The sequence below is a fragment of the Bos javanicus genome, chromosome 19 (genome assembly GCF_032452875.1).
Source record: "Bos javanicus breed banteng chromosome 19, ARS-OSU_banteng_1.0, whole genome shotgun sequence".
NCBI classification, from domain to species: Eukaryota; Metazoa; Chordata; class Mammalia; order Artiodactyla; family Bovidae; genus Bos; species Bos javanicus.
In genome coordinates this window covers 64,073,581-64,100,720 of record NC_083886.1, presented here as the reverse complement: position 1 = coordinate 64,100,720, position 27,140 = coordinate 64,073,581, and the positions used below count along the sequence as shown (strand labels likewise).

The following is a 27,140-nucleotide window of genomic DNA, read 5'->3' as shown; positions in this document are numbered from 1 at the left end:
GAAGATGCTTGAAGAAGTGGTCGTCGGTTGGCGGGAGGTGAGGTGAAAATGGCAGATGAGGGACGCTTCGTAGCCCAGTTCCTTCGGCTTCTGAAGCACTGGTTGTGCGATGCGCAGTCAGGCGTTGTCATGGAGAATCGGGCCCTTTCTGAGCAGTGCTGGCTGCAGGCGTGGCAGTTTTTGGTGCATCTCATCGATTTGCTGAGCATATTTCTCAGATGTAATGTTGCGCGGGGATTCAGGAAGCTGTAGTGTATCAAACCGGCAGCAGACCACCAAACATGACTGTTTTTTAGTGCAAGTTTGGCTGTGGGAACTGCTTTGGAGCTTCTTCTCTGTCCAGCCACTGAGCTGGTCATCGCCAGTTGTATTAAAATCCACTTTTAATCACGCATCACAATCTGATTGAGAAATGGTTCGTCATTGTTGCATAGAATAAGAGACGACACTTCAAAACGATGACCGTTTTGACTTGTGGTCCGCTCCCGAGGGACCCACTTACCGAGCTTTTCCACCTTTCCAGTTTGTTTCAAACGCCAATGACCACAGAATGGTCCACCTTGGATTCTTTGGCAGCTTCTTACGTAGTAGTAAGAGGGTCAGCCTCGATGGTGGCTCTCGATTGTCGTCGTCAACGTCCGACGACCGGCTCTTTAATCTTCACGACTCTGTTTCCTCCGTAAGGCTTCCTGGGCCGCCGCTGCGCCGTCCGGCTTCCTGCAGCTCCTCGGCCACACGTGTTGCTGTCGGCGCAAGGGTCCCTGCTGCCTTATAACTCATTTTGAACTCAAGAAAATCACTCGAATTTGCTTTATGTCTAACATCTTTTCTGTAGTTTAAAATAAATATAAAATAAACAGCAAGTAATAAGTCATTAGCAAAAAAAACCATAAAATGAAAAATGTGCATTAAAATGATGTATATAACATAACCATCACATTTATTTAGAATGTGTTCCAATATCAAATGGCAAATTACACCAATGCAAAAACTGCAATTACTTTTGTACCAACCTAATAGCTATTCCAGTGGATTTGGTTTTTAAACGAACATTTAAAAAGTTTTCTGTTTACTTATTCTTTTTATATCAGTATTTTCATAACTTTAAATACTATGAATTTATATTTTCACTTTAAGGATTTTTTTAACTTAAATTTTTGTAAAATTCATATTTATAGACAATTTTAATTCTAATTGAAACTTCAAGAAGAAAAACGGTAAATTTATTCAACTGGAAGTTTGTAGGATGATATAAAAATCAAAATTTCATTTTTTATTATTTTAGGCATCTGGTATGATTAAAGAGCTAGAACAGAACATCTGTCAGTTAAAGCAACAATTACAGGAATCAGAACTTCAGAGAAAGCAGCAGCTCAAGGTGAGTCCTGTGCTTTTAAACAGAACAATGGCTAACAGTCACTGTCCTTTTCTGGGTGTAAACGTATAAGTGAGTGTCAGTTAAAAAGCTCAGAAACGCAGGTAACCGTTTCTGGTTGTTTTACTGCACTTATCATTTCTCATCTTACTTATTTTTACAAAAGTAAATGCTAATGTGACGAGTTAAGAAGAGCAATTTTAATTTGGACAATCTACTCTTATGAGATTAGTTTGAAAAATAAACCTTATTTAAATATACTATTATTTTAGAATAATGTCCTCTTTAAATTACTGCCCGCCATTCCTGATAGGCGCTCTCTCTTCCCTTTTCTCTTTCGCTCCTCTTGTTCATACATCTGTCTGGTGTTGGCTGCGCCCAGTGGACGCAGGGTCCTAGCTCCCTGACGGAGACGGAGCCGGGGCCACCTGCAGTGGGAGCGTGGCGTCCCGACACCAGACGGCCCGTGAATTTTAGACCCACTCTTTTTCTCCTTTGGTCAAAAAGTACCAAACCCTGATATGTGATATAACACATTATTTTCATATTGATTCATCCGATCATTTCTAAGTGGTCTCCTAACTCTGGGGGTCAGAAAGTGTCTCTCTCACTGTCACGTAAGTGCTTTTGAGAGTAGCAGCATCTTCAGTTAATGGACATTTTATGGCCTCCAGCAGAAAGCTATTCATGTCTCTGTGCTGTAGAAAACTGGACAGGCAGGGCTCACTTACTGGCAAAACCCAAATAAGTTTGTCATCAAAGAGATTGACTTGTTTCATTAGATTACTAATTTTATTGACCCTAGAAGAGATTTTAAGTATAATAAAGATAAATATGTATTATTCACAGGACCAAGAAAATAAGTTTCAAATGGAGAGAAGTCACTTAAAACGCACCTTTGAAAAAAAGGTAATATGTTTTGTGGGAAGCTATAAGCCACTTATATAGCAAATGAGGCAGTTAAGAGTCATGCTAATTTCTATAAAGCCATGCGTTCTAGACTGTATTTCTAGGTTTATTTCAGTTAGCCAGTGATCAAATTTTGCTTCTTTATTCTTCATGTTTATAAACAGCTTCTTCAGTTTGATTCTTAATTATATTGACATTAAAATACCACTTCTGTGTTTTATTTAATGAGTGAAGAGTATTATTATTCACCTCTCATAATAACCCTTTGAAATTATATTTTGTTTTTACTAGTTTAAAAATATAATTGATGGGAGTTATTTTTTCCTGTTGTATCATATGTATAATAAAACTCTAAATAAATAATTAACCAAAGAATATGAAACAATGAAAGAATTGTCACTGCAACTGATTAGTAAAAACAAGTCGATTTGCAGTTATTTCGTGTCGTTTAGAATAGTGACTGCTTCTACCGTGGCGTGCTGGGCTCCCTGTTGTCAGTGGTCAGTGGGTGTTCATGGCCACCCTGTCACACCTTCAGGGATCAAGGACAGAGTTCTGCAGGGTCTGTGGCTTTCAAACCTGTTTTGAATTTGTTGTTTGCTCTGTAACTGTAGGTGCGATAGCAGAGATTTTGTTGCTGCTTTGTAATTAGCAGCAATTACAATGGTAAGCTGTAGCATCCACCAAATTGGTCCGCTTGTAGAATACACACATAATGGAAAATGAGAAGAAGGTTACCCCCTCGGCTCTTAGCAGGTTGTGTGGCACAAAATCCTTAAAAGGCCGTGAAATCACGTCTGACGTGTGTGTGCCGTCCCCTCGGGTGTGTGCTGTGCGCCCTCCCGGGGAGCGGCCCCCTGGGCCCTGGGTGCAGGAGGGCTCGGGACAGGCCGCACAGCTTGCTCTCCAGGGCCTGGGGTTTCTTGTGACGTGCACGGACCGAAGTATGTGCTCTTTAAAAGTGTAATAAGTTTTCCTATTGCTAAAAATTTCCCCCTGCAGTTTTAATACAGCTCAATGCAAGATATTGAATGTATTTCATGCCTACAAAATGATATCTGAGCAGGAGAGAGAAATACTGCTTTCCCTGAAATAAGGAATTTTTTTTTGGTTTCCACTTTAGAGCTTTGCAGCTTCATAAATATTAATATTTGACTTCCCCAACGAAGACCATGTATTATCATAAGCCTCACTGCCCACCATCTGAGGCATCCACACCCTTGGGTATACCTGTTAGTCCCTGTTGGTACTGTGGGCGGGTAACTGGCTCCTGATCCGTCAGGGACCCCTCCCTGGCCTCCTGCTCTGTTACCCAGCTGGCAGCCCTCCTCCTGGGAGATGCCGTCTGCACCCCTGTGGGCCCCGGGGCCCTGGTGCCCAGAGGAGGCCACTCAGTTCACAGCGTCCAGCTGGGGGCTGGGGGACACAGAGCTGGAAGACAGTCTCCTACCACTGTTCTTTCTGGCTGTCCGGCCACCAAGTAAACTCAGGTTTCGGACCAGCCCCCCGCCTGGTGGACACACACAGGAAGCCGTGTTAAAGATCAACTCCTCCCTGGCAGCCACCTCCCCGTCCTAGTCTGCTTCACTTCAGGGAGCAGACCACAGTCGCGTAATCCGGCACCTTGGTGACCATAGACTTTCCCTGTCTGTGAGCGGTCAGGTGGCCTCGCTTTTAAGTAACATTAACTAGTTCAGCTCAGTTCAGTCGCTCAGTCGTGTCTGAGTCTTTGTGACCCCATGAATCGCCGCACGCCAGGCCTCCCTGTCCATCACCAACTCCCAGAGTTCACTTAAACTCATGTCCATCGAGTCAGTGATGCCATCCAGCCATCTCATCCTCTGTCGTCTCCTTCTCCTCCTGCCCCCAATCCCTCCCAGCATCAGGGTCTTTTCCAATGAGTGTGTGTTTAAAATAACACCTTCTGTAAAGAAAAAGAAGCATATTTGTTCACACTGCATACGTTCTAACAGTATTTGTATTGAAAGAGAATGTTGCTCAGCATGTTGCTTTTTGTTTTACACTTAATTCCATAATCTGCCCCTTTAAATTGACATCTGTTCTTCCTTCTGTATTAAACCTGTGACCTCAGTCCTTGAAGGTCTGCTGCCTCGTGCCCCCTCAGGGAATACCCTGTCTGACTCCTCTGAGGGCTGACACCAACCTCACCTCGCTCCGGGCTCTGTAACCCGAGAGCAGAGAGCGGTGCACAGGGCGTTTTGCTGTTAGACGGTGTTACAGGTGTGCGCATTGAGTAACTGTCCTGCAAACCCAAGTTCTGAGTTATCTGTTCAGGAGGAGGAAATGCCATCTGAGTGACGTCGTTTCCTCCTGCCGATAAGAAGGCAGCGTTAGAGGCCAGCGTGCTCTGAGGTCAGAGGAGCAGCAGACGCCCCCTGGTTTAAGCCCACACATTATCTCATGGTCTTTATTGATCTCTGGTGGCTGTTGCCTGCTCCTAAGATCTCTGAACATCAAACAAATAATAGGTAGTAAAACTAAATGTCATTGTTTGATGAAGTGTCCTAATCTGTTAAATCAGGAAATGGTTAGGCTAAATGATTTTACGAGCGAGGAAACACCTGCCTCCTACAAATAACCTGCTACGTGTTTTCCAAACAGGCGTCCGAGAGTTAAAAGATGGTGCTGTTTACTGAAAGAAGTTCACGAGACAGATGTTAAGCATGTTTGTCCTGAAGTGTGCTGGAACTGAAGTGTCTGCTTATAACTGTTGAAATGTCTACTTATAACCATGACACATTGTCACTGTGTTGCCATGAGGTCTGATGGAGTTCAGAATTATTAGGAATGGTGCTTAGCATGTATGTAATTCTTTTAATTAGGTTAAAATAATGTAAAATTTACATAGTTTTACATATATTGTGGAGTGTTTTCCAACAACTATTGGCCTGGTTTTCTTTAGGAGGTAAGGTGTCTTGAGTGAAGCTTTTCAAAAAATGAAATTGCGCAGTGAAATGACCTATAGAAATCGTGGAGCCCACAGTGCTGAGTCTGCCCCAGTGAGAGGCAGAGGTGGCCAGGTGGTCAGGGAGTGCAGTGGGGCATCCAGGGGCCACCGGTGAACCTCCGTGGCTCCGCGCTCTTTGTGCCTTGATGTCTCCCGCCATGCATCTGTTTCCTTACGTGCAGCAAGTCTCTTTCTGTTTACACGAGCACGCCTTTTTTGATACCTTAAACTCTTACGGTGCAAGGGAGTGAAACCTCCATTTAGTAGACGCGCAGTAAATGTGCTTCCAGCTCCTTAAGCCGGTGTTTGTAGAACACTCCCATGTTGGAGAATATGTGCTGTATCTTGACTGTCTGGTTTGTGTTTTCATTGTTTAAATGATTGAAACTCGTCTTTGGTGTTCACCGTGTACAGGAGGGAAAGGACCGCAAGCGGCGGCTCTGAGGCATGCTCCCCGCTGCCAGTGGGGCCCTCGGAGGAGAGGCTGGCAGTCGCGTCGCCCCCTGTCTAGAACATAGGCAGAAGCCGGCAGCCTAGCCCCTGGAGCTCGTGGGCACTCGGTGCAAACATATTCAGTGGGGAGCAGACACACCCAGACCGGCAGGCCCTGTCCCCTCGCGTGGCCCCGCGGTGGCTGGGCGCTGGGCCGTGAAAGCGAACGAGGAGCCGCTTCCCCGAGAGGAGCCCCGGCCCAAAAGCCTGCGCAAAAGCCTGCGCGTTGACACAGGCTCTGCCCCTCCCACCCCGTCGTCCCGCTGCTGCCTTCGAGTGCTGCTCTTGGTTTAGAAGCCGTGAGTGGGTCGCGGTGCTGGCGTGGCGCCGCCCGTCGGGAGTGGCAGCCACACCTGGCGGAGGCACCGCTGCCTCTCCCGCGGTGGACGGCGCTGACGCACTCGCGACTCCGGAGCGCGATGCCGGCTTCTCCGGGAAGGAGGTCCTTCGGCAGCGGGGGTCCCGGACGTGTGGTGCTTGTGGGGGGAAGCGGTGTCAGAGGAAAGGGGAGGTGAGGCGATGGTGGGGCCGACTTCACCGTGGTCAAGTCACCCCGCACGGCGCTGCGCAGGGGCTTTCCCGCCTGCCGTGGAGACCTTCCTCTCTACGCCGGCTTCTTTCGGTTCCCAAGCAGCTGATTTGGTCTGTCTGTCTACCTTCTATCTGTCTGCCTGCCTGTCTGTCTGCCTATCTACCTCCCTCCCTACCCACCTATTTCACTAAAACGCCGAGGGGAAAAATGAAAGAGAATTATAATAGGAAAAAGCCAAAGAAGAAGGATTTTTGAGTTAAATAGGCTTCTGTCCAGATGAATAAATAGCTGAATATAGGTATTTTTGAGAAGTTTTGACTCAGTGTCTGAAAAAGTCTGTGACTGTGTGTGTGACTGTGTGTGTGATTGTGTGGTGGTGTATGGTTGTGTGTGTGTGGTTGTGTGTGTGGCTGTGTGTGCGTGTTGATCTCAGTCCTCTCCTGTCTCTCATGCCCCGACTTGTACATCCAGCCTCACCTGGGTGGCCGGCAGGAGAGTGCCCGGTGTCCCCACTGGTGAGTGACCTTGGGCTGGGCTCTGCACCCCAGGTGGCTCCCGTGAGGACCCTCCAGCCTTAGCAGGGCTCCCTTCCCTATTTTAGGTCCCTGCGCTGCGTCCATGCAGGGGCCCACACTGGCGTGCACATCTGCACGTGCTCACAAAGAGCTTTCGGTACAGAGGTGCTCACGTGGCTGCCGCCTCCTGGCTGCCAGCCATCCGTCAAAGGACACCACACTAGGAGAGCGGTGCTCCTGGGGGACTTCCCAGACTCAGAGGGTGGCTGTGCAGATCATTCTGGAAGCAGACGGCTTGTTCATCATAACCTGTGTGTGTTTGGGGAATGTGTGTGTGTGCGCTTAGTTGCTCAGTCGTGTTCGACTCTTTGTGACCCCGTGGACTGTACCCCACCAGGCTCCTCTGTCCAAGGGATTCTCCTGGCAAGAATACTGCAGCGGGTAGCCATTCCCTTCTCCAGGGGATCCTCCTGACCCAGGGATTGAACCCAGGACTCCTGCCTTGCAGGCGGATGCTGTACCATCTGAGTCACCAGGGAAGCCAAATAGAGACATTATTTTTTGTATTCTCCTGTATCTCATTACATTACTTTCCTTTGGTTAATGTGGAATGTTAAAAAATTTCAGAAGTTCCCTTTTAGAATTTCTTACATATCAGTTTATTTTACAGGGATTCCACATGCAGGCGCATTTAAACAATGATTACCTTTGACCAGAAAGTTATTATCAGAAGAATAGTATTAAAATAAATTTATGGTAAATGATTATGGTTAACCAAGCCTCTATCTTGAAAAATCTAAATCTAATTTTATATTAAGAATGGATTTAAGATTACTGTTTCATTGTATTTTTCTTTTGAGGAAACTTGATTTGTCTTTTAGTAAATTTTATGTCTTTGTCATGGCAGATTCACGACTTACAGAGTGAACTTGATAAGGAAAAAGAAGATGCTCAAAAGAAAATCCATAAATTTGAGGAAGCTTTGAAGTGAGTAAAATTGTAATATATTTAATTCAAAAAAATACTCTAAACTGTGAGCCAAATTAAGTGACTAAAACCCAAGCATTATTATTTTTATCATAACCTTGCTGTGGTTTAGTTTGAGTCCGTTTTCCATCATGAATCTCTATTTTCAGAATTTTATTACTAGCCGATAAATTTTTTTTTTTAAAGGAAAAAAATCAATTCAGCTGTTTTTAAGTGATAGGAATGTAAGAAAGAGAGCTTAGGGGTTTCAGATGCTTTCCTCCTCTTAAATGAAAACAGATTAATAATAACAACAATAAGATTTAGCTCTTAGGACATTCAGAAATTCCTCTGTAGGTTTTTTTGGAGGAATTTGGGTAATGATATGTTTCAGTTGTTATATTTAAAAATGGACTATTATACAGGCATTGTTTAGCAAAGGTTTTTTTTATGATACCTAAGCATACACATTAAAGTATTTATATCTATTTATATATTTGTCTTTTCCAATCATCTACTAAGTTGACTAGGCCTTACTTATCACTAGATACTATCCTCTAGTTCTTAGCTGGAAAATACTGATGTATTCAACACATGTTGCGTTCTCACGGTGTTTCAGACAGCGTGTATAATTCCTTCCTGTGTTGTAGTCCAGTTGGGAGGATGTTCAAGCCCTTGGGCAGGTACAGTGCAGAGCCTTGAGTGAAGAGGACTTTCTTGGAAGAAAGGTCAGGAGGGCACTTGGCCCAAGAAACTGACTTAGACAGAGAGAGCTTGCTCGGGCGCAGTGTGTCTAGCTGACTCCCAGGGACTCAGCAAGTTCCATTTTCTGAGCTTTTCCAAATGTCCAAAGAGGAACAATTTAGAGAAAGGCCAAAAAGAATGTCTAGGGTCACAGAGGGTGTCAGGTTCTCCCTGGGAGGGTCGCACAGCCGTCGCCTGCCTGTTGGTGCAGCGAGCCGTGTGCTGGGCCTCACAGGGTGCCAGTGTCTCTTCTGTACCCGGACCCCACGTCCCCACGTGGGAGTCAGACGAGCTCAGAGGAGAGCTGTGATGTTCACCACGCGTTGTCAGATAACCATGCTTCTGCGCCAACTTGCATGTCAGCACAGCGAGGGCATCTTGCTTGTGGACAAGATGTCCTCCCTTATCCCTCCTTAATTCATTGTTTTCCTCCTCAAAATGTTGAGTCACAACCTTCTTTATCTATTCAAGGCTCCATGTGTTCCTTTCTGTTTTGTTCTACTTTGTCTCTCCTGTGACTTCTTTACACTTTTTCTATTAGTTTGTTGATGTGCATTTATTTTCTATCCATAAAGGAAGAGATAATTCCTTCAAGTAACAGTAAATCAACAAATATTTTTTTATTACCTACAATGTCTATATTTTGTAGTATCATGTGAAGAGAAATGGAAGGTTTAGAAGCTGTAACTCAAGACACAGCCCTGTTATTAACAATTTTCTAGTCTGGCATGGGCATTTGAGGGCCTTGTTAAGTATCAAGTTGTTGACATAAGTGCAATAGTGTGATCTTTTCATTTTCACTGTGAAAAAACCCGGAAGTCTCCATAGTTTCAATAGACAACATAATCTATTTAAGGCTTCAAGGTGTTAACCAAGACGCGAAGTTTTACTTGGAGTTAAAGAAAGCTAGTTTAGATTGTTAATAATGTTCCTTGTGGATCTGTGTCTTCCATTCCCCTTGTAGAAGATGTCTTTACTTCCACTAAATGTGTGTGTGACCTCAATGGGAGTAATCTGATCTGAAGTAGGAGAGTAGTTTATTGTGGGGTTTGCACGTCAGAGCAAACAGCACAACCTGGCTATTTCCCTGAAGGAGAATATTCTGGGGGCAACTGCTGCTGCTTTTCAGTCCAAGAATAGTGTTAGACCCAGTGGGGCCAGAGACAGCTCCATTTTTCTAGAAGAGGGTGTATGATATGGAAATCTGTCATGATTATTAACAATTTTTTCCATAATATAAATATACACAAAGGTGAAAAATCTGATCTTTAGAATGTGGTGGCATCCATCCATCCATCCATCCATCCATTCTTTCACTCAGTAGAGTTGCTTTCCTCTGTGCATGTTGAATGTACAGAAGAGGCTGTCAGAGTTGGAGACAACATGGGAATTAATAGGCTCCTGGAAGCATGGTGCATGTGTTCAACTCGGTCTCGGGTTCGGAGCTCAGGCGACACTTCAGCCTCCGTGGGTGTGAAGAGCAGCCCTGATTTGGAGCTGGCACCTACTGTAAATGCAGCTCCGAAAGCTGATTGGCCTGCTTGTCCGTGGTTTTCAGAAAAGAAAGTTTAAATTTACTCTCCTACTACCTACAACTTTTATTCAACGCATATCCTAAACATTTTTTTTGCTTTCTATTTCATTTTTGATGCAGAAAATATTTTATAGCCCCTTGTAACTAAAAAGTATCTGAAACTATAAATGGTATGAGTTGTATATGTTCATTTTTCAAAGATAAATAATTAAACCAAATGAGAAACTAAGTTATGAATGGAAAATTACCATAGGTAACAAAGTAATTGGTGTAACTCTTCAAAAGACTAACACAAAGTATGCTTTTGAAAAATTTTTTGGAGGAGTTAACAGCTATGAACAACACATGTAGGTATCAGTACGTGTACCACATTTTGTTTCTAAGTTTTGGGTGCTGTAGAAATAACAGAGCGCTGTTCTGAGACCTCGTATAAATTGACTGTCCTAAAGCAATCTGTGAAGCCTCCGAAGCCATCTTCTTGGCTGATAGCTTTTGCAGAGTCCTCTGTGGCAGTAAAATGCAGAACTGCTTCAAACAGGTTTATTCTGACCCATTCTAACTTTTTTTGTGTTGTCAGTTGTAAACATAAGTGTTTCTACTCTGACACTAATATATCTCAACTTTCAGATTTTTAGTGCTGAAAGCGAGTAGTGGTGATTTCACCAGAAGACATGACGTAGGGCCTCAGATGCTGTGGTTGTGAACGGCCCTACGGGAAGCAAGCCCTTATTCAACTGAAGCACTGTTTCCATCTGTCAGTGCCACCTGCAGGGTACTGCACGTTGGCGCCCACAGAGCACGGGGGGCTTTCACAGAGACCCTGGGGGATTGTCGGTGTGGTTTCCCCACTTAGCTTAACAGGAGACATTCCTGACCTTCTTTTCACAGCAGTGTGAAATAGGTATTTTGCCTCCTCCTGAGCAATGCATTGCTGGGATTCCTGCATTGTTTGTAAAAGTAGAAATTTTGTAATAGGGGGAAACGCAGTGTTTCTGTCGCTATTTCAGGAGTTAGGGGAAGAATTATAGGCAACCCAGAAGCAGTCTGCTTGACCCTCTGAGTCCACGACGTCCTTGCAGAGCGCGGCCGCCCGAGGGCCCCTGCCGCTTGCTGCTCACCTGGCTCCCTTTGCGGCTTCCTGTCGACAGGATGCTCACAGTGCGCCGTGCTCCTCTTTGAGGGGTTTTTTCCTCTGTTCATGTATGCAGAATGAAAATCAGTGTTTTCTTCCAGAGGCTGACCCAGTAGAATGTCTTTAAAGCTACTCAGCTCTTCCTTTTGGAGAAAATCTGTCTTGGGGATTTAAATACAAAATGTTATTTTCATCCTGGGGTTTCTATCTAGAATTTTTTTTTTTTAGCATGTTACTGATATTTTTTAAGGCTGATTCCACTTACATAATGGTGAAGGCAGGAAAATAAATGAGTGATTTTTTTTTTTAGAGGTTACTTCAGCAAGTGAATATTTCCTGTGTTTATAATATAGAGATACAGTGAACTTACTACAAGAAACAGCAAATAAAATATCTGTATTTCTAAAACAGACTGAAATGGCTTACAGTATAAATAGAAATTAACATATGATTGAAATTAAAGTGTAATGTAAGCATATAAAGTCGGATGGGTATGCAATGAGATGAAATTGTTTCTGGATTGAAATTCCAAATCCACCTTGACCGGAACTGTTTCAGGTGGTTTGGGGAGGCACTCGAGCTTCGTGTAAGAGTGTGGGCTCCGGCTCCAGCTCTAGTGGGTCCAGGCTCCAGCTCAGGCTACCAGCCTGTGACGCCGGGCCTGGGGCTCCATCTGTGTGCTCAGTCTTTACCTCCGTCATGTGACCTTCCTCCTGAGGCTGTGAGGAGGCTTGGGACAGTTCCTGCAGGGCACCTCCAGCAGTGTCTGCTGTGTGTGTCAGCTCTTACGCTTTCTCTCTCTCTATCTTATGCAGGGGACAGACAAGTTCGTCAGAAGAGGTGATCTTACCCTGGCACATTTTTTTTTTTAACAGCTTTCAGATCAGATCAAATCAGATCAGTCGCTCAGTTGTGTCCAACTCTCTGCGACCCCATGAATCGCAGCACGCCAGGCCTCCCTGTCCAACACCAACTCCCGGAGTTCACTCAGACTCACGTCCATCGAGTCAGTGATGCCATCCAGCCATCTCATCCTCTGCCGTCCCCTTCTCCTCCTGCCCCCAATCCCTCCCAGCATCAGAGTCTTTTCCAATGAGTCAACTCTTCGCATGAGGTGGCCAAAGTACTGGAGTTTCAGCTTTAGCATCATTCCTTCCAACAGCTTTATTGAAGTCTAATTCTCATCCCATAGAATTTGCTTAGTTTCACCATATAGCTCACTGACATTTAGAAATTCAGAGTTGTGCAGCGATCACTATAGTTCAGTTTTAGAAGATTCTCATCATCCCCAGAAGACTCCTCATGGCACCAAATTTTAGAAGGATAATATCATGATTGACTTTTTTTTCCTGACCAAACAGAATAAATAATAAGGTACAAGATCTTCCATACGTTATTTTGCAGAAAATGCTAACTGGCCACTTCTCATTATGACCCTCAGTAAAAGCTGACATCACAGTGTTAAGATGTGCTTTTGCATTTTGTGGAGACCTGAGGGTGTAGCCCAATATGTTCCTTCCAGGTTAATGGTCTGACCTTTTACCTTTGATACAAGGTTGCATTTAGAAAGCAGATTGTGTGTGTGTGTGTGTGTGTGTGTGTGTGTGTAAATGCACTGAAAGCAACCTGGGAATGCATATGTACTTGAGTGTTTGGGTTGATGTTCATGTTTTCCTCTTTATGTTTCAGTATAGTTTGAATCTTTGCCGATGAGACTATAGTATGGTACTTTGGTAGCTTAAAACAACGGTAAAGACGAAACCAGTGAAGATTTTTGAAGGAAGAATTATAAACATTAATGATGGTTATCCTTAATTGTTGAGAATATGGGATTTAAAAATTTTTCTCTACATTTTTCATTTTCTAAAATCAGCATGTCCAGAAACTCCTCAGAGTCTTGAGGACTTTCAGCTTGCTGCAAATCCCTCAGTCAGCATGGGATAGGGCAGGCTGTGAACACAGTCTCTGGAAATACATGAGTTCTAAGTATCTGGGCCTCTTGATGAAGGTGATAGAGGAGAGTGAAAAGGCTGGCTTAAAACTCAACATTCAAAAAACTAGGGTCATGGCATCCAGTCCCATTACTTCATGGCAAATGGAAACAGTGACATTTTATTTTTGGGGGCTCCAAAATCTCTGCAGATGGTGACTGCAGCCATGAAATTAAAAGATGCTTGCTCATTGGAAGAAAAGCTATGACCAACCTAGACAGCATATTAAAAAGCAGAGGCACACTTTTCCAACAAAGGTCCGTATAGTCAAAGCTATGGTTTTTCCAGTAGTCATGTATGGATGTGTGAGTTGGACCATAAAGAAGACTGAATGCCGAACAATTGATGCTTTTGAACTGTGGTGTTGGAGAAGACTCTTGAGAGTCCCTTGGACTGCAAGGAGATCCAACCAGTGAATCCTAAAGGAAATCCACCCTGAATATTCATTGGAAGGACTGATCCTGAAGCTGAAGCTCCAATACTTTGGACACCTGATGCGAAGGACTGTCTCATTTGAAAAGACCCTGATGCTGGGAAGGATTGAGGGCGGGAGAAGAAGGAGACGATAGAGGATGAGAAGGTTGGATGACATCACTGACTCAATAGACATGAGTTTGAGTAAGCTCTGGGAGATGGTGAAGGACAGGGAGGCTTTGTGTGCTGCAGTCCGTGGGGTCACGAAGAGTCAAACCTGACTGAGTGACTGAACAACAACAAGTAGTGTCTCGGGGTTTCGACTGGAAAAACCTTTTGTGTATTTCTTATAATAAATGGACAGATGATAAGGTTGATAGTCTATTTTTTATTTTTTAGAGTGGAAGGACACCCTGCCACAGAATTTTAGGAGTGGTTATTCGGAGGCCAATAGAATACAGACTAGGAAATACAGCTTTCTAATAAGTGTCAAATTAGGATATTTTTAATGAAAGTACGAGATATTTTCCATGAAAGATGATATTACATTTTAGATATGCTCTAAGTTTTCTTCCTGTGACAGTTCACAGGTGACTCCTAGTTTCACTTTGCGCTTTTCTTTTGTCAGTCTTTCTTGTAAACTTGCCTCTGGTTGTAGCTCACATATTGTGATTCTTAGTGTCAGAGCAGGTGACTGTGCAGTGGTTATCAGTCCCAAGAGAGTAAGGCTCTGGCCACTGGCTACAAGGCCCTGGGGAGAACTCCAGCTACCCGGAGGAAGGCAGAGGCCCTCCCAGAGCTGGCCACCAGCAGGAGTCCAGGCGTGCCCGCCAGCCGCGTGCCCTGGAGTCCCCAAGAGTACCGCACGGTCAAGCACTGAATGGAAGCAGGCTTCGCTGACACAGAGAAGAGTCAGAGAAGAACAAAAGACACGTAGACATGGTGGTCAACCCTACTCCCGTAAAATTTAAAAACTAATTGCATTGTTTAAAGATTTTAATTATAGGTGGTTGATATGTCTACAGTATGTCATTTTCAATATTAAGAGTAAATAAATTTATTCAATTAATTATACCTTTATTTACATAATAGCTTTTAAGTCTGTATAAAATTATTTTAAATAAATGTCTAACAATGTGTTATTTAAAATTTAAAAAATGAAATAAGCATGGCTATGAAATGAAGCCTCCATTTAAAAAAAAGCTTAGTTGATCTACAGTATTTTGTTAGTTTGGGTTGTACAGCCTAGCGACTTGTGTTTTTGCAGATTATCCCCCACCGTAAGTTATTATGAGATGAGGGCTGTAATTTCCTGCGCTACCCCTGTATCCTTGTTGCTTACCTACTTCATACATACTAGTTTGTGTCTCTTAATCCCAGGCCCCTCATTCTCCCCTCCCTTCTCTTCTCTCCTTCACTAAGGACAAGTCTGTTTCCTCTATCTGAAAGTCTGTCTCTGTTTTGCGTATGTGTTCATCTGTATTATTTTTTAGATTCCACATATAAGTGAGGTCATACAGTATTTGTCTTTCTCTGACTGATTTCACTAAGCATAATATTCTCCAGATCCTGCCATGTTGCTGTAAATGGCAGAATATCGTTCTTTTTAGTGGCTGAGTAGTACTCCGTTGCCACATCTTCCTCATCCACTCATCATCTGTTGATGGGCCCTTGGGTTGTTCCCGTGTCTTGGGTATTGTAAAGAGTGCTGCTATGCACACTGGGGTGTATGTGTGTTTTCGCTTTTTCTGTGTACCCAGGAGTGGAATTGCTAGATCAGATTGTAGTTCTATTTTTATTCTCATTTGTGGAAGATAATTTCAAAGTGAGCATATATTCATCCATTCTACTGTCAGTATCCATTTGAGCAGTTTCTACGTTTCGGATGTTAGTAGCCGTGCTGTGAGGAACGTGCTTATTCCCAGTTATTTACCTCCCTCCAGTTTTCAGGTTGTGCCGAGTACGACGCAGCTCCCGGGAGCGTGTGCCTTTAGACTGCAGTGGCATTGTCACAGAGCTGACTGAAGCTGGAGGGTTCGGGTTGGTTTGGCACCAGAGGGGAGCTGTTGGAGGATTTGCTCACTTTTACTTCACCCTGGTGGAGGTTTGAACCTCTGATTCTGAAAACGCAGTGTATCAACTCTGTGTAGGAGGATCTAAGACACAGGGGATCTGGTTCATGGACCCGTTAGCTGGTGACGGAGTGACTAAAATTGAGCTAGTATTAGAGCGAGCAAAGAATGTGAAAACGTCTTAAGGGCTAATTTTACCATAGTCTTGATTTTCACAGATATTCCTCCCTCCCATAATGGATTTCTGTTGTTGATAATTGGCCTTTATAGAAAATGCATAATTTCATTTTCATGTACCATTACCCACAAGTACAATTTCACTTGCACACAGAACTGTTAGAAAAAATTCCTGATGTTTTCTAAAATGATTCACAGTGTTCTTGAATTATATTTTTATTTGACCTGTTTTGAAGCCAACTCTCAATGCTAGTGATGTTCAGCAAATGTTCACCATCTGGTTTATTGAAAGTTATTCTTATACAAAAATGAACAGCACCTGTTCTTTTTGCCTGGCTTTATCTATAGTTTTGTTTTTTATTAAATAGTTTTGGGGTGTTATTTTTCCAACACACTGACATATGGCTTTATAAAAACACAGTGTTTACTTTCTCAATATACATAGATTCATAATCTCTCCTTACAGTGGAAAGTAGACTACCCTAAAGTTATATTTTTAAACACGGATGGAAAAGCTTTCCTATAAGGTTCTTTTAAATCGCCTTCGTTTATCTCTGATTGTGTGTGTGTTGTCATAAATCAACATTTATAATATTAGTAGGAACAGGGATTAATCTTCAAATAAGCATGCCTTAGAGTAAAGATAGTAAAACTGCAGTGTTATAATGGCAGTGTTTTTGTACTTTTATTTGCTGGAGACTAATCTTAAAGAAGATTTAAATGGAATACTAAACAATCTTGTGATTATTCAAAGAAGTGGACTACATGCTGATGATGTTTGTTTTTCATTTGAACAAGGCTTACTGCAAAAATCTGGATAAAGATACATTCAAAGCAGGTAGTTTTGCAGTTTGCCCCAGAGGCTGGAAGTTTGAATTTTGGTAGAAAGGCAGAGCTTGTTTAAATCCAGTCTTGTGTAGGGATTTTAAAGTACGGCTGAATAGTATAATTCCAAATTTAGTTTTCTATATTGCTGAAGTGAGAAGCTGTGGCTTAGTCATTTTGTTTGTAAGTTTGGTTTTTTAAAACAAAATCTCTAAGAATTAATAGTGATATATACTTTAAAATAGAAAAAAAAATAGAATCAAGGAGCTATCTAGAAAGAAGCTAAAGGAAACCTGCAAACTTGAATACTCAGTCTGAAGATTTCTATGCCTTTTAAGTGAATGAAAACATTTTTACAGGGTCACCTTGATAAGACATTTTATTCTGTGTAGAAAACAAGATTTTTACTTTTTAAAGTTTTCTTGGAGGAGTAACTAAAAATAGATTCTACTGCAATATCAAAATAGCGTGTATGGTGTTGGTTTTAACCAAGAATATATAAATTTAAAGACTGATTAAGTTTGTAAATTTTCAGTTTTTTTCTTTTGTTTTATGGTACTTATTAAAGAAGATGTGGTGTTGGTTTAAACCAAGGCATGGTGGTTTAGTCACCAAATCGTGTCCCACTCTTTTTGCCCCATCGACTGTAGCCCACCAGGCTCCTCTGTCCATAGGATTTTCCAGGCAAGAATACTGGGTTGCCGTTTCCTTCTCCAGGGGATCTTCCTGACCCAGGGATTGAACCTGGGTCTTCTGCACTTCAGGCAATTTCTTTACTGATTGAGCTACCAGGGAAGCCCTTAATGAAGAATGTATAAAGACCGATTAAATTTGTAAATATTCAGTATTTTTTCTTTTATTATTATTACTAAAATTAAGAACAGATACAGTTTATAATGCATTTTCAATTAAAATATATCAGATTTTCATATTTACCTATAATGTTACCATTAAAAACCTAGATATTATATAAAGCTGGAGAGCAGGAAGATATTATTTGAAATGCATGAAATCATTTTAGATTTTATATAGCTAAAATTAAATTAATTATGTCAAAGCTGGATTAAATGTAACCAGAAATTGGTAAATTATTTTATAGTTGAGTTATTTAAGAAGTTTATTACATGTCACTGCCACGTCAGTTCTGGGCTAATCTAAAAAAAGAAATGCTTCTTTTCCTACTATTGTAACAGAAGACTTCTGTTCAAGTGAACCCACCCAAGGTCCTTGGAGGGTGAACTCTGGTTGCCAACATTGTGCAATGAGAATACTTTTCAAAGTATCTGTTCTTTAGCTTTATTTTTATCACAAACTAGTACATGCTTCTGTAGAGAGTTGTAAAATTACAGAAGAGCACAGATAAAAAAATCAAAATCATTTATGGTCACATTAAATAGAACTATCTACTGTTTTGCCATTTTATTATTTTATTGAAGTATGATTCATTTACATGATTATTAGTTTCAAGTGTAACATGTAATATTTGACATTTTTATACATTTTTATACATTACAACATTCAAAAAACGAAGATCATGGCACCCGGTTCCATCATTTCATGGCAAATACATGGGGAAACAATGGAAACAGTGACAGATTTTATTTTCTTGGGCTCCAAATGACTGCAGATGGTGACTGCAGCCACAAAATTAAATGACACTTGCTCTTTGGAAGAAAAGCTATGACAAACCTAGGTAGCATATTAAAAAGCAGAGACATCATTTTGCCATCAAAGGTCCGTCTAGTCAAAGCTATGGTTTTCCCAGTACTCATGTATGGATGTGAGAGTTGGATCATAAAGAAGACTGAATGCCCAAGAATTGATGCTTTTGGGCTGTGGTGTTGAAGACTCTTGAGAGTCCCTTGCACAGCAAGGAGATCCAACCAGTCCATCCTAAAGGAGATCAGTCTTGATATTCATTGGAAGGACTGATGCTAAAGCTGAAGCTCCAATACTTTGGCCACCTGATGTGAAGAACTGACTCATTGGAAAAGACCCTGATGCCGGGAGGGATTGGGGGCAGGAGGAGAAGGGGACAACAGAGGATGAGATGGCTGGATGGCATCACCGACTCGATGGACATGAGTTTGAGTGAACTCCAGGAGTTGGTGAAGGATAGGGAGGCCTGGTGTGCTGCAGTCCATGGGGTCACAAAGAGTCGGACACAACTGAGCGACTGAACAACAACAACACATCACAAATGGTCACCACGTTAAGTGTATACCGTCTATCACCACACAGTCACTGCAGCGTTACTGAGGGTGTGCCCTGAGGTGTTCATGACATCCCCACGACTCACCGCTCATAACTGCACTCGTTCCTCTTCATCCCCTTCACCTGTTCCTTCCATCCCCTCACTCCTGTCTCCTCTGCCAGCCTCTGGTTTCTTCTCTTATCTGTGAAGTTTATTTCTGTTTGTTCTGTTTTGTTGGTTTGTTTCAGTTTTTAGAAAACTGCAGTGAGATATCACCCCACACTTGTTAGCATGGCAGTTATTATAAAGACAAGAAACAAACAAGTGTTGGTGAGGATGTGGATTAAAGGGAACTCTCATGAAATATTGGTTGGGATGTAAATTGGAACATCCACTATGAAAAACAGTATGGAGGTTTCTCAAAAATTAAAAAGTGAACTACAATACGATCCAGCGGTTCTACTTCTGGGTGTTTATCTGAAGAAAACAAACACATGATTTGAAAAGTTATGTGCACCCCAGTGTTCATAACAGCATTATTTACAATAATCTAGATATGGAAGCAACCTAACTGTCCATCAGTAGATCAACAGGCAAGAAAGATGTGTATACACACAATGGAATATTATTCAGCCATAAAAAGAAGGAAATCTTGCCATTTTTTTACAACATGGATTGACTTGGAAGGTATTACGCTAAGTGGAATAAGTCACATCCGTTCAGTGCAGTCACTCAGTCGTGTCCGACTCTTTGCGAGCCCATGAATCGCAGCACGCCAGGCCTCCCTGTCCATCACCAACTCCCGGAGTTCACTCAGACTCACGTCCATTGAGTCAGTGATGCCATCCAGCCATCTCATCCTCTGTCGTCCCCTTCTCCTCCTGCCCCCAATCCCTCCCAGCATCAGACTCTTTTCCAATGAGTCAATTCTTCGCATGAGGTGGCCAAAGTACTGGAGTTTCAGCTTTAGCATCATTCCTTCCAAAGAAATCCCAGGGCTGATCTCCTTCAGAATGGACTGGTTGGATTTCCTTGCAGTCCAAGGGACTCTCAAGAGTCTTCTCCAACACAGCAGTTCAAAAGCGTCAATTCTTCGGCACTCAGCTTTCTTCACAGTCCAACTCTCACATCCATACATGACCACTGGAAAAACCATAGCCTTGACTAGATGGTAATGTCTCTGCTTTTTAATATGCTATCTAGGTTGGTCATAACTTTTCTCCCAAGGAGAAAGCATCTTTTAATTCCATGGCTGCAGTCACCATCTGCAGTGATTTTGGAGCCCCCCAAAATAAAGTCTCACACTGTTTCCACTGTTTCCCCATCTATTTGCCATGAAGTGATGGGACCAGATGCCATGATCTTCGTTTTCTGAATGTTGAGCTTTAAGCCAACTTTTTCACTCTCCTCTTTCACTTTCATCAAGAGGCTTTTTCGTTCCTCTTCACTTTCTGCCATAAGGGTGGTGTCATCTGCATATCTGAGGTTCTTGATATTTCTCCCCGCAATCTTGATTCCAGCTTGTGCTTCTTCCAGCCCAGCGTTTCTCATGATGTACTCTGCATAGAAGTTAAATAAGCAGGGTGACAATATACAGCCTTGACGTACTCCTTTTCCTATTTGGAACCAGTCTATTGTTCCATGTCCAGTTCTAACTGTTGCTTCCTGACCTGCATATAGGTTTCTCAAGAGGCAGGTCAGGTGTTCTGGTATTCCCATCTCTTGAAGAATTTTCCACAGGTTATTGTGATCCACACAGTCAAAGGCTTCTTCATAGTCAATAAAGCAGAAATAGATGTTTTTCTGGAACTCTCTTGCTTTTTCCGTGATCCAGCGGATGTTGGCAATTTGATCTCTGGTTCCTCTGCCTTTTCTAAAACCAGCTTGAACATCAGGAAGTTCACGGTTCACATATTGCTGAAGCTTGGCTTGGAGAATTTTGAGCATTACTTTACTAGCGTGTGAGATGAGTGCAATTGTGTGGTAGTTTGAGCATTCTTTGGCATTGCCTTTCTTTGGGATTGGAATGAAAACTGACCTTTTCCAGTCCTGTGGCCACTGCTGAGTTTTCCAAATTTGCTGGCATATTGAGTGCAGCACTTTCACAGCATCATCTTTCAGGATTTGAAATAGCTCAACTGGAATTCCATCACCTCCACTAGCTTTGTTCGTAGTGATGCTTTCTAAGGCCCACTTGACTTCACATTCCAGGATGTCTGGCTCTAGGTCAGTGATCACACCATCGTGATTATCTGGGTCGTGAAGATCTTTTTTGTACAGTTCTTCTGTGTATCTTGCCATCTCTTCTAAATATCTTCTGCTTCTGTTAGGTCCATACCATTTCTGTCCTTTATAGAGCCCATCTTTGCATGAAATGTTCCTTTGGTATCTCTGATTTTCTTGACGAGATCTCTAGTCTTTCCCATTCTGTTGTTTTCCTCTATTTCTTTACATTGATCGCTGAAGAAGGCTTTCTTGTCTCTTCTTGCTATTCTTTGGAACTCTGCATTCAGATGCTTATATCTTTCCTTTTCTCCTTTGCTTTTCACTTCTCTTCTTTTCACAGCTATCTGTAAAGCCTCCCCAGACAGCCATTTTGCTTTTTTGCATTTCTTTTCCATGGGGATGGTCTTGATCCCTGTCTCTTGTACAATGTCACGAACCTCAGTCCATAGCTCATCAGGCACTCTATCTATCAGATCTAGGCCCTTAAATCTATTTGTCACTTCCACTGTATAATCATAAGGAATTTGATTTAGGTCATACCTGAATGGTCTAGTGGTTTTCCCTACTTTCTTCAATTTAAGTCTGAATTTGGCAATAAGGAGTTCATGGTCTGAGCCACAGTCAGCTCCTGGTCTTGTTTTTGCTGACTGTATAGAGCTTCTCCATCTTTGGCTGCAAAGAATATAATCAATCTGATTTTGGTGTTGACCATCTGGTGATATCCATGTATAGAGTCTTCTCTTGTGTTGTTGGAAGAGGGTGTTTGTTATGACCAGTGCATTTTCTTGGCAAAACTCTATTAGTCTTTGCCCTGCTTCATTCGGTATTCCAAGGCCAAATTTGCCTGTTACTCCAGGTGTTTCTTGACTTCCTACTTTTGCATTCCAGTCCCCTATAATGAAAAGGACATATTTTGGGGGTGTTAGTTCTAAAAGGTCTTGTAGGTGTTCATAGAACTGTTCAACTTCAGCTTCTTCAGTGTTACTGGTTGGGGCATAGATATTACAGGGTATCAGAAAGTTTTTGTTTTTATTAAGATGACCATATATTTTTTTAAAAATGGTTTTAAGAAATTTTTTAAAAAGTTCTACTTTATTAGCAAATTTTAATTATACAATACAATGTTATCAACCACAGTTATCTTTATATCCTCAGACCTTATTTATCTTTAATTAAAATTTGTGATCTTTCAAAAACCAGTCTCCCCCTCTTTCCCCTACCCTCAGCTCCAGGCGACTATTATTCTTTTTCTCCGTGTTCAGTTTTTCAAGTATAGGTGATTTACAATGTTGTGTTAATTTACATTGTACAGGAAAGTGATTCAGCTGTACATGTGTGTACAGTCTTCTTTGTATTCTGTTCCATTATGGCTTATCAAATGATATCCTGGAGAAGGTTTTGTGTGCTCTTAAGACGAATGTGTGCTTTGCTGCTGTTGAGTGGAGTGTCCCTTAGGTGCATCTGGTCTAATGCATAGTTCAAGTGCAGAGTCTCCTTACCGGCTTTCTCGTAGGTGCATCTGGTCCAATGCATAGTTCCAGTGCAGAGTCTCCTTACCGGCTTTCTCGCTGGCTGGTCTATCCACTGTTGAAAGTGGGGTTGATATCCCTGCTGTTATTTGATTGTCTGTTTCTCTCTTCAGGTCTGTTAATATATACGTATTATATATTTCTTCCTCCTGTGTTAGGTGCATAAGTGTTTACTAGTGCTGCATTCTTTTAATCAGTTGGCCCTTTTATCGTTGTATGAGGGCCTTCTTTGTCTTTTGTTACAGCTGTTGGCTTCAGGTCTCTTGAGTGTGATAAAGTGCATCTGCTTCTGCTGGATTTTGGTTTCCATTTGCTGTGGATTATCTTCTTTTATCCCTCTACTTTCAGACTATGTGTACTTGAAGCTGAAGTGAATCTCTTGTAGGCTTAGTTATAGGCAGCATATAGTTGAGTCTGTTTTGTTTTCTTAATCCTAATTCATACGGCCACTGTCTTTATTTACATTAGAGTATCTAATCCATTTCCATTAAAGTAGTTAGTGACAGTTATGGATTTACTGCTGCCATTTTTAAAGTTTTCTGGCTGTTTTGTAATTCCTTGGTTCATTTATTCCTCTCATGCTGTCTTCCTTTGTGATTTGATGACTGTCTGTAGTGGTCTGCCGTGACTCCTTTCTCCTTATCTCTTGTGTGTCTGTGGAGTGCAAACCCTATGCTCCGCAGGGAGCAGCTGGCAGTGGAGAGTGGGGGGGTCTATGGCAGGAGTGTGTATCCTGCTCCCCTGGACACGGCCCAGGTGTGTCACCGCGGGCCCACTGTCCCTGTGCCCGTTAAGGACTGCAGTCCTGTGGGGCTTGTAAAAGCAAGGCCTGCTGCAGCCAGAGCCTGGCATTGTGTAGGAGCTGCTCAGCTCATTTCTGGATTTCTTTAGAGTGACTCGCTCTGCGGCTGTGCAATCCGTGTGTCTGCAGTCAGCGGGGCCTTCTGGGTCCTCATCGATGCCCTCTCTCGTAAGTGCTTTTCTCCTTCCTGAAGCCCTGTCCTCTCTGTGCTTGCGTGGTGCCAGACGCATCCGATGATTTTCTCCCTACTTGATTGGAGGCTCTTTTTCAATTTCCTTTGAACTGAGTCCTCCTTTCCCACCAGGATTCCATGTTTCAAAGTTACCTGGGTTCAACCCTAGACCATCTCTTTGTATATATGCCCACTTCTGAAGTGATCTCATAAAGCTTCAAGTACCATGTACTTAGTAAATCTCACATCTTTATCTCTGGCCCAGAGATGTCTGTTACAGTCCAAACTCTTCTGTTCAACATCTTTATTGAGTTATTTTTTAACACTTCTTTCCACATCCATTTAAAAAATCGTTTATCATCCCTTCATTTTATGATTTTCTTTACTATATTTTTCATCAGTTTTTTTGGCCTCTGAGTATGTGTTTAAGATGGTTTATAGCATTATTGATTTTATTTTCTGTACCTACATTTCTTCTCTCTTTTATTTTTATTATGAAATGTTATTGTGCTCTAAATTTTTCTCTTTTTAAATCCCTTTTCATCTTAATCATTCCTCATTTTAAATATTACTGATATGTTAAATCTTAGCTAATTCTTAAGGCTTTACTCCCTATATCATTAAGACGGTCATCTACCTTTCCAATATGTCACAGTTTTTCTGATATTTTCTTCTGGATATTATATCAATAGGTTTTTCTTTTGTGTGTCTAGAATGTTTTCTTCCCCGGTTCTATTCCTGGCTTCTGCAGTAGCTTTCAGATTCTAATTGATCTTCGTCTGCATTGTTCCTCAGCTTTGAGCAGGGTACATTTTGTTTGGTCCTGACGATTTATTTATTGAGCACACGCATGCATTTCCGCTTTTGTGGCCGCCATCTGACAGTGGTGCGCTGCGTGTCTGGGTATGGGTCGCCTCTGCTCCATGTCGCCTTGCATATCTTCCATGTTCTCTTAGAGATATGCAAGTGGGTAGACAGAGATTATTTGTCAGCTGCCAGTGAAGTTCCAAGTTTCTGGGGAAATATCATCTAGAGAAACTTCGCTGTACTGATGAGATACTTTTTCATAACCTGGATGATGAGTATCTGCTTTTCCTGAAAGAATGTGAATCCGTCGTTCTCAGTACATTTTGAATTCAAGTGTCTTTTCGTGTCCATCCATGTTACTTTCTTTATGGAGATCACAGTCTTCTGCACACCGTGCATCACCATTTGTCCTTTACTCCCAGTCTGCACGTCTTCTGGGAGTTCCTGGCTCTGAATGCATGTGTATAAAGCATCATCCCAGTCTGGACGTCTTCTGGGAGTTCCTGACTCTGAATGCACATGTATAAAGCATATGTATAAAGCATCAGGACGTGTTTCTGTGCAGCTCCCTCTTTGGGGAGGAATCCCAGCTACCAAAATATTTTATTTTTTTTTAGACACAGAATCTTTGACCTGAGGAAGGAAGGAAGATTTCTTCCTTCCTCGTTTATCAAAGCTTCTGTTTCCTGAGACCGGTTTACGTCTGCTCTCAGGTGGGCCTGTATAGCTTGTCGTTGTTGTTTTTAAGAATCCGCTTCCGTTTGCTCTGTATTTATTGGAGATTCCTCTCAAGTTTTTTCACCGAGTACTTTGTCCATCTCAGTTCTTGTTATTGGGATTTTTAAAGTATTTTTCCGCTTTCTTTTTGTAGGTATGTTGGTAAGTATTTAAGAGAGTCTATTCAGGAGATGGTAGCCAGATGACACTTTGTGTATGAAGAAGAAAACTGTTCTTAACCTATTTTTGATAGAATTCTTTTTGAAATGTAATATACACCCTCCCATCCATTTTATCCTTGCCTAATGAAAACAACTTTTGGCAAGTTGGCATCATTTTTGGAATCAATTATTGTAATTTGGTGTAGATTCAATTATAGATTAGTTTGTGTGAGTAAAACCTAAACATGTAGTGACCTTCTTGTGACCTTGAAACTTGATTTTTTTTAAAAGTCCTTGATCTCAGCTTGCTCTGTGGTCTTTGCCTCTTTTTCAAGAGGACAGCTCGCCACGTGGAGCTGTGTGACCTCCTGAGCTGCACAGCACTGTTAGCTTTCTGCAAAATTAATAAGTAAATCAAAGGCTGACTCAGATCTCCCAAATGGTTTTTTTTAACTCCAGAAAATCATCATATTCTCTGTTGCCATGAGTGTTCTTTGATTTTTCACACCAGTGAGATATGCTTTATTAATATAATAGAGCACAGCCGGCTCCTCCTGAGCTTTTATCCTTCCTTTAAAGATTCTCGACACTGTTCACGGAGCACATGGGAAGCGCTGTCCTTGCTCTCCATCGCCTTGTCTGCCTCCAGGGCCCTGTCTCTAATACCGTGACACTGGCGCCATTTCTACCCTGGCAACTCCAGTCTCAGTCTCTACAGTTAACCTCCACCTGGGAACGTGTTCACGTCCATGTCATGAGGTTAGCAGCACACCGACCAGCTTTCTGCAAGAAGGATTGTGTCAGACATAGTAAACACAGATGAGTGAGTGTCAGACATTTCCATCCGCGAGAAAAACCTGCTTCTACTTCCTCACTGCATTTCCTTTATTCCTTCCCTAAGTCATAGTCCCCCAAGTTTGAGGTCATGAAATTTAACAAGAGAATTTGAAAATTGGAGGCTTTGTTAACATTTGGAGCCTCTAGTTTTTATTGCTTGATATAAAATTTACTCATGTTAGGTGTGGAATACACAAATTTCAAGGCACTTTGAAGAGACCTGGAGTAATCTGAACCATATATCTCTATTCTTAGTGAAAAGTGAAAACACTGCAGAGGAGGTTTCGTGTGGAGTAAACCAGGTCTGGAAATGGTCTGTATTGAAAGACCTAACGGCCGTTTGATGTCTGATTCTTTGATTTGCCTTTTCTCTGTGAAGGGGTGCTGTGTGATTATAATTAGAAACATGTCAAGTTCTTTACCTGGGAGTTAATTGCTCCATAATTCGCTCTATTGTGAGTGATCAGGTAGCTTTGCTTGGTAGTGGGGTTTGAAGTTATTATTGAGGAGAGACTCCCTGTGCAGCAGGAGAAGTTTGGTGACACCCCTCATGGGAAGTCACTTGTCTCGTAGGTTTGGCTGTGATGTGAACATACATTTATTATATATTTAACATGTTTCATCTTAATGATTTTCTAAGTAGTTAATGGGGATATAATAATTTGGTTTTCTTGAAAATTGTGCCATTATGTTTGAAGTTGGAAATTATGGATAAGTAAGTAGGAAACCTGTATGCAGGTCAGGAAGCAACGGTTAGAACTGGACATGGAACAACAGACTGGTTCCAAATAGGAAAAGGAGTACGTCAAGGCTGTATATTGTCACCCTGCTTATTTAACTTATATGCAGAGTACATCATGAGAAACGCTGGACTGGAAGAAACACAAGCTGGAATCAAGATTGCCGGGAGAAATATCAAGAACCTCAGATATGCAGATGACACCACCCCTATGGCAGAAAGTGAAGAGGAACTAAGAAGCCTCTTGATGAAAGTGAAAGAGGAGAGTGAAAAAGTTGGCTTAAAGCTCAACAATCAGAAAACAAAGATC

General features: G+C 42.0%; 1 protein-coding gene across 7 annotated transcripts in view; it reads left to right on the top strand.

Moving 5' to 3' along the window:
• The window catches only part of CEP112 (centrosomal protein 112), a 330,761-nt gene that overhangs the window by 86,333 nt on the left and 217,288 nt on the right, over positions 1-27,140 (top strand). For 6 of the 7 annotated variants that reach the window (XM_061393053.1, XM_061393051.1, XM_061393050.1 and 3 more), the window contains 3 exons: positions 1,286-1,378; positions 2,225-2,284; positions 7,699-7,778. In XM_061393053.1, coding sequence (XP_061249037.1) covers positions 1,286-1,378; positions 2,225-2,284; positions 7,699-7,778 — 233 coding nt within the window. The remainder of the gene's footprint in view (positions 1-1,285; positions 1,379-2,224; positions 2,285-7,698; positions 7,779-27,140) is intronic. The other variant, XM_061393052.1, reaches the window with a different exon arrangement.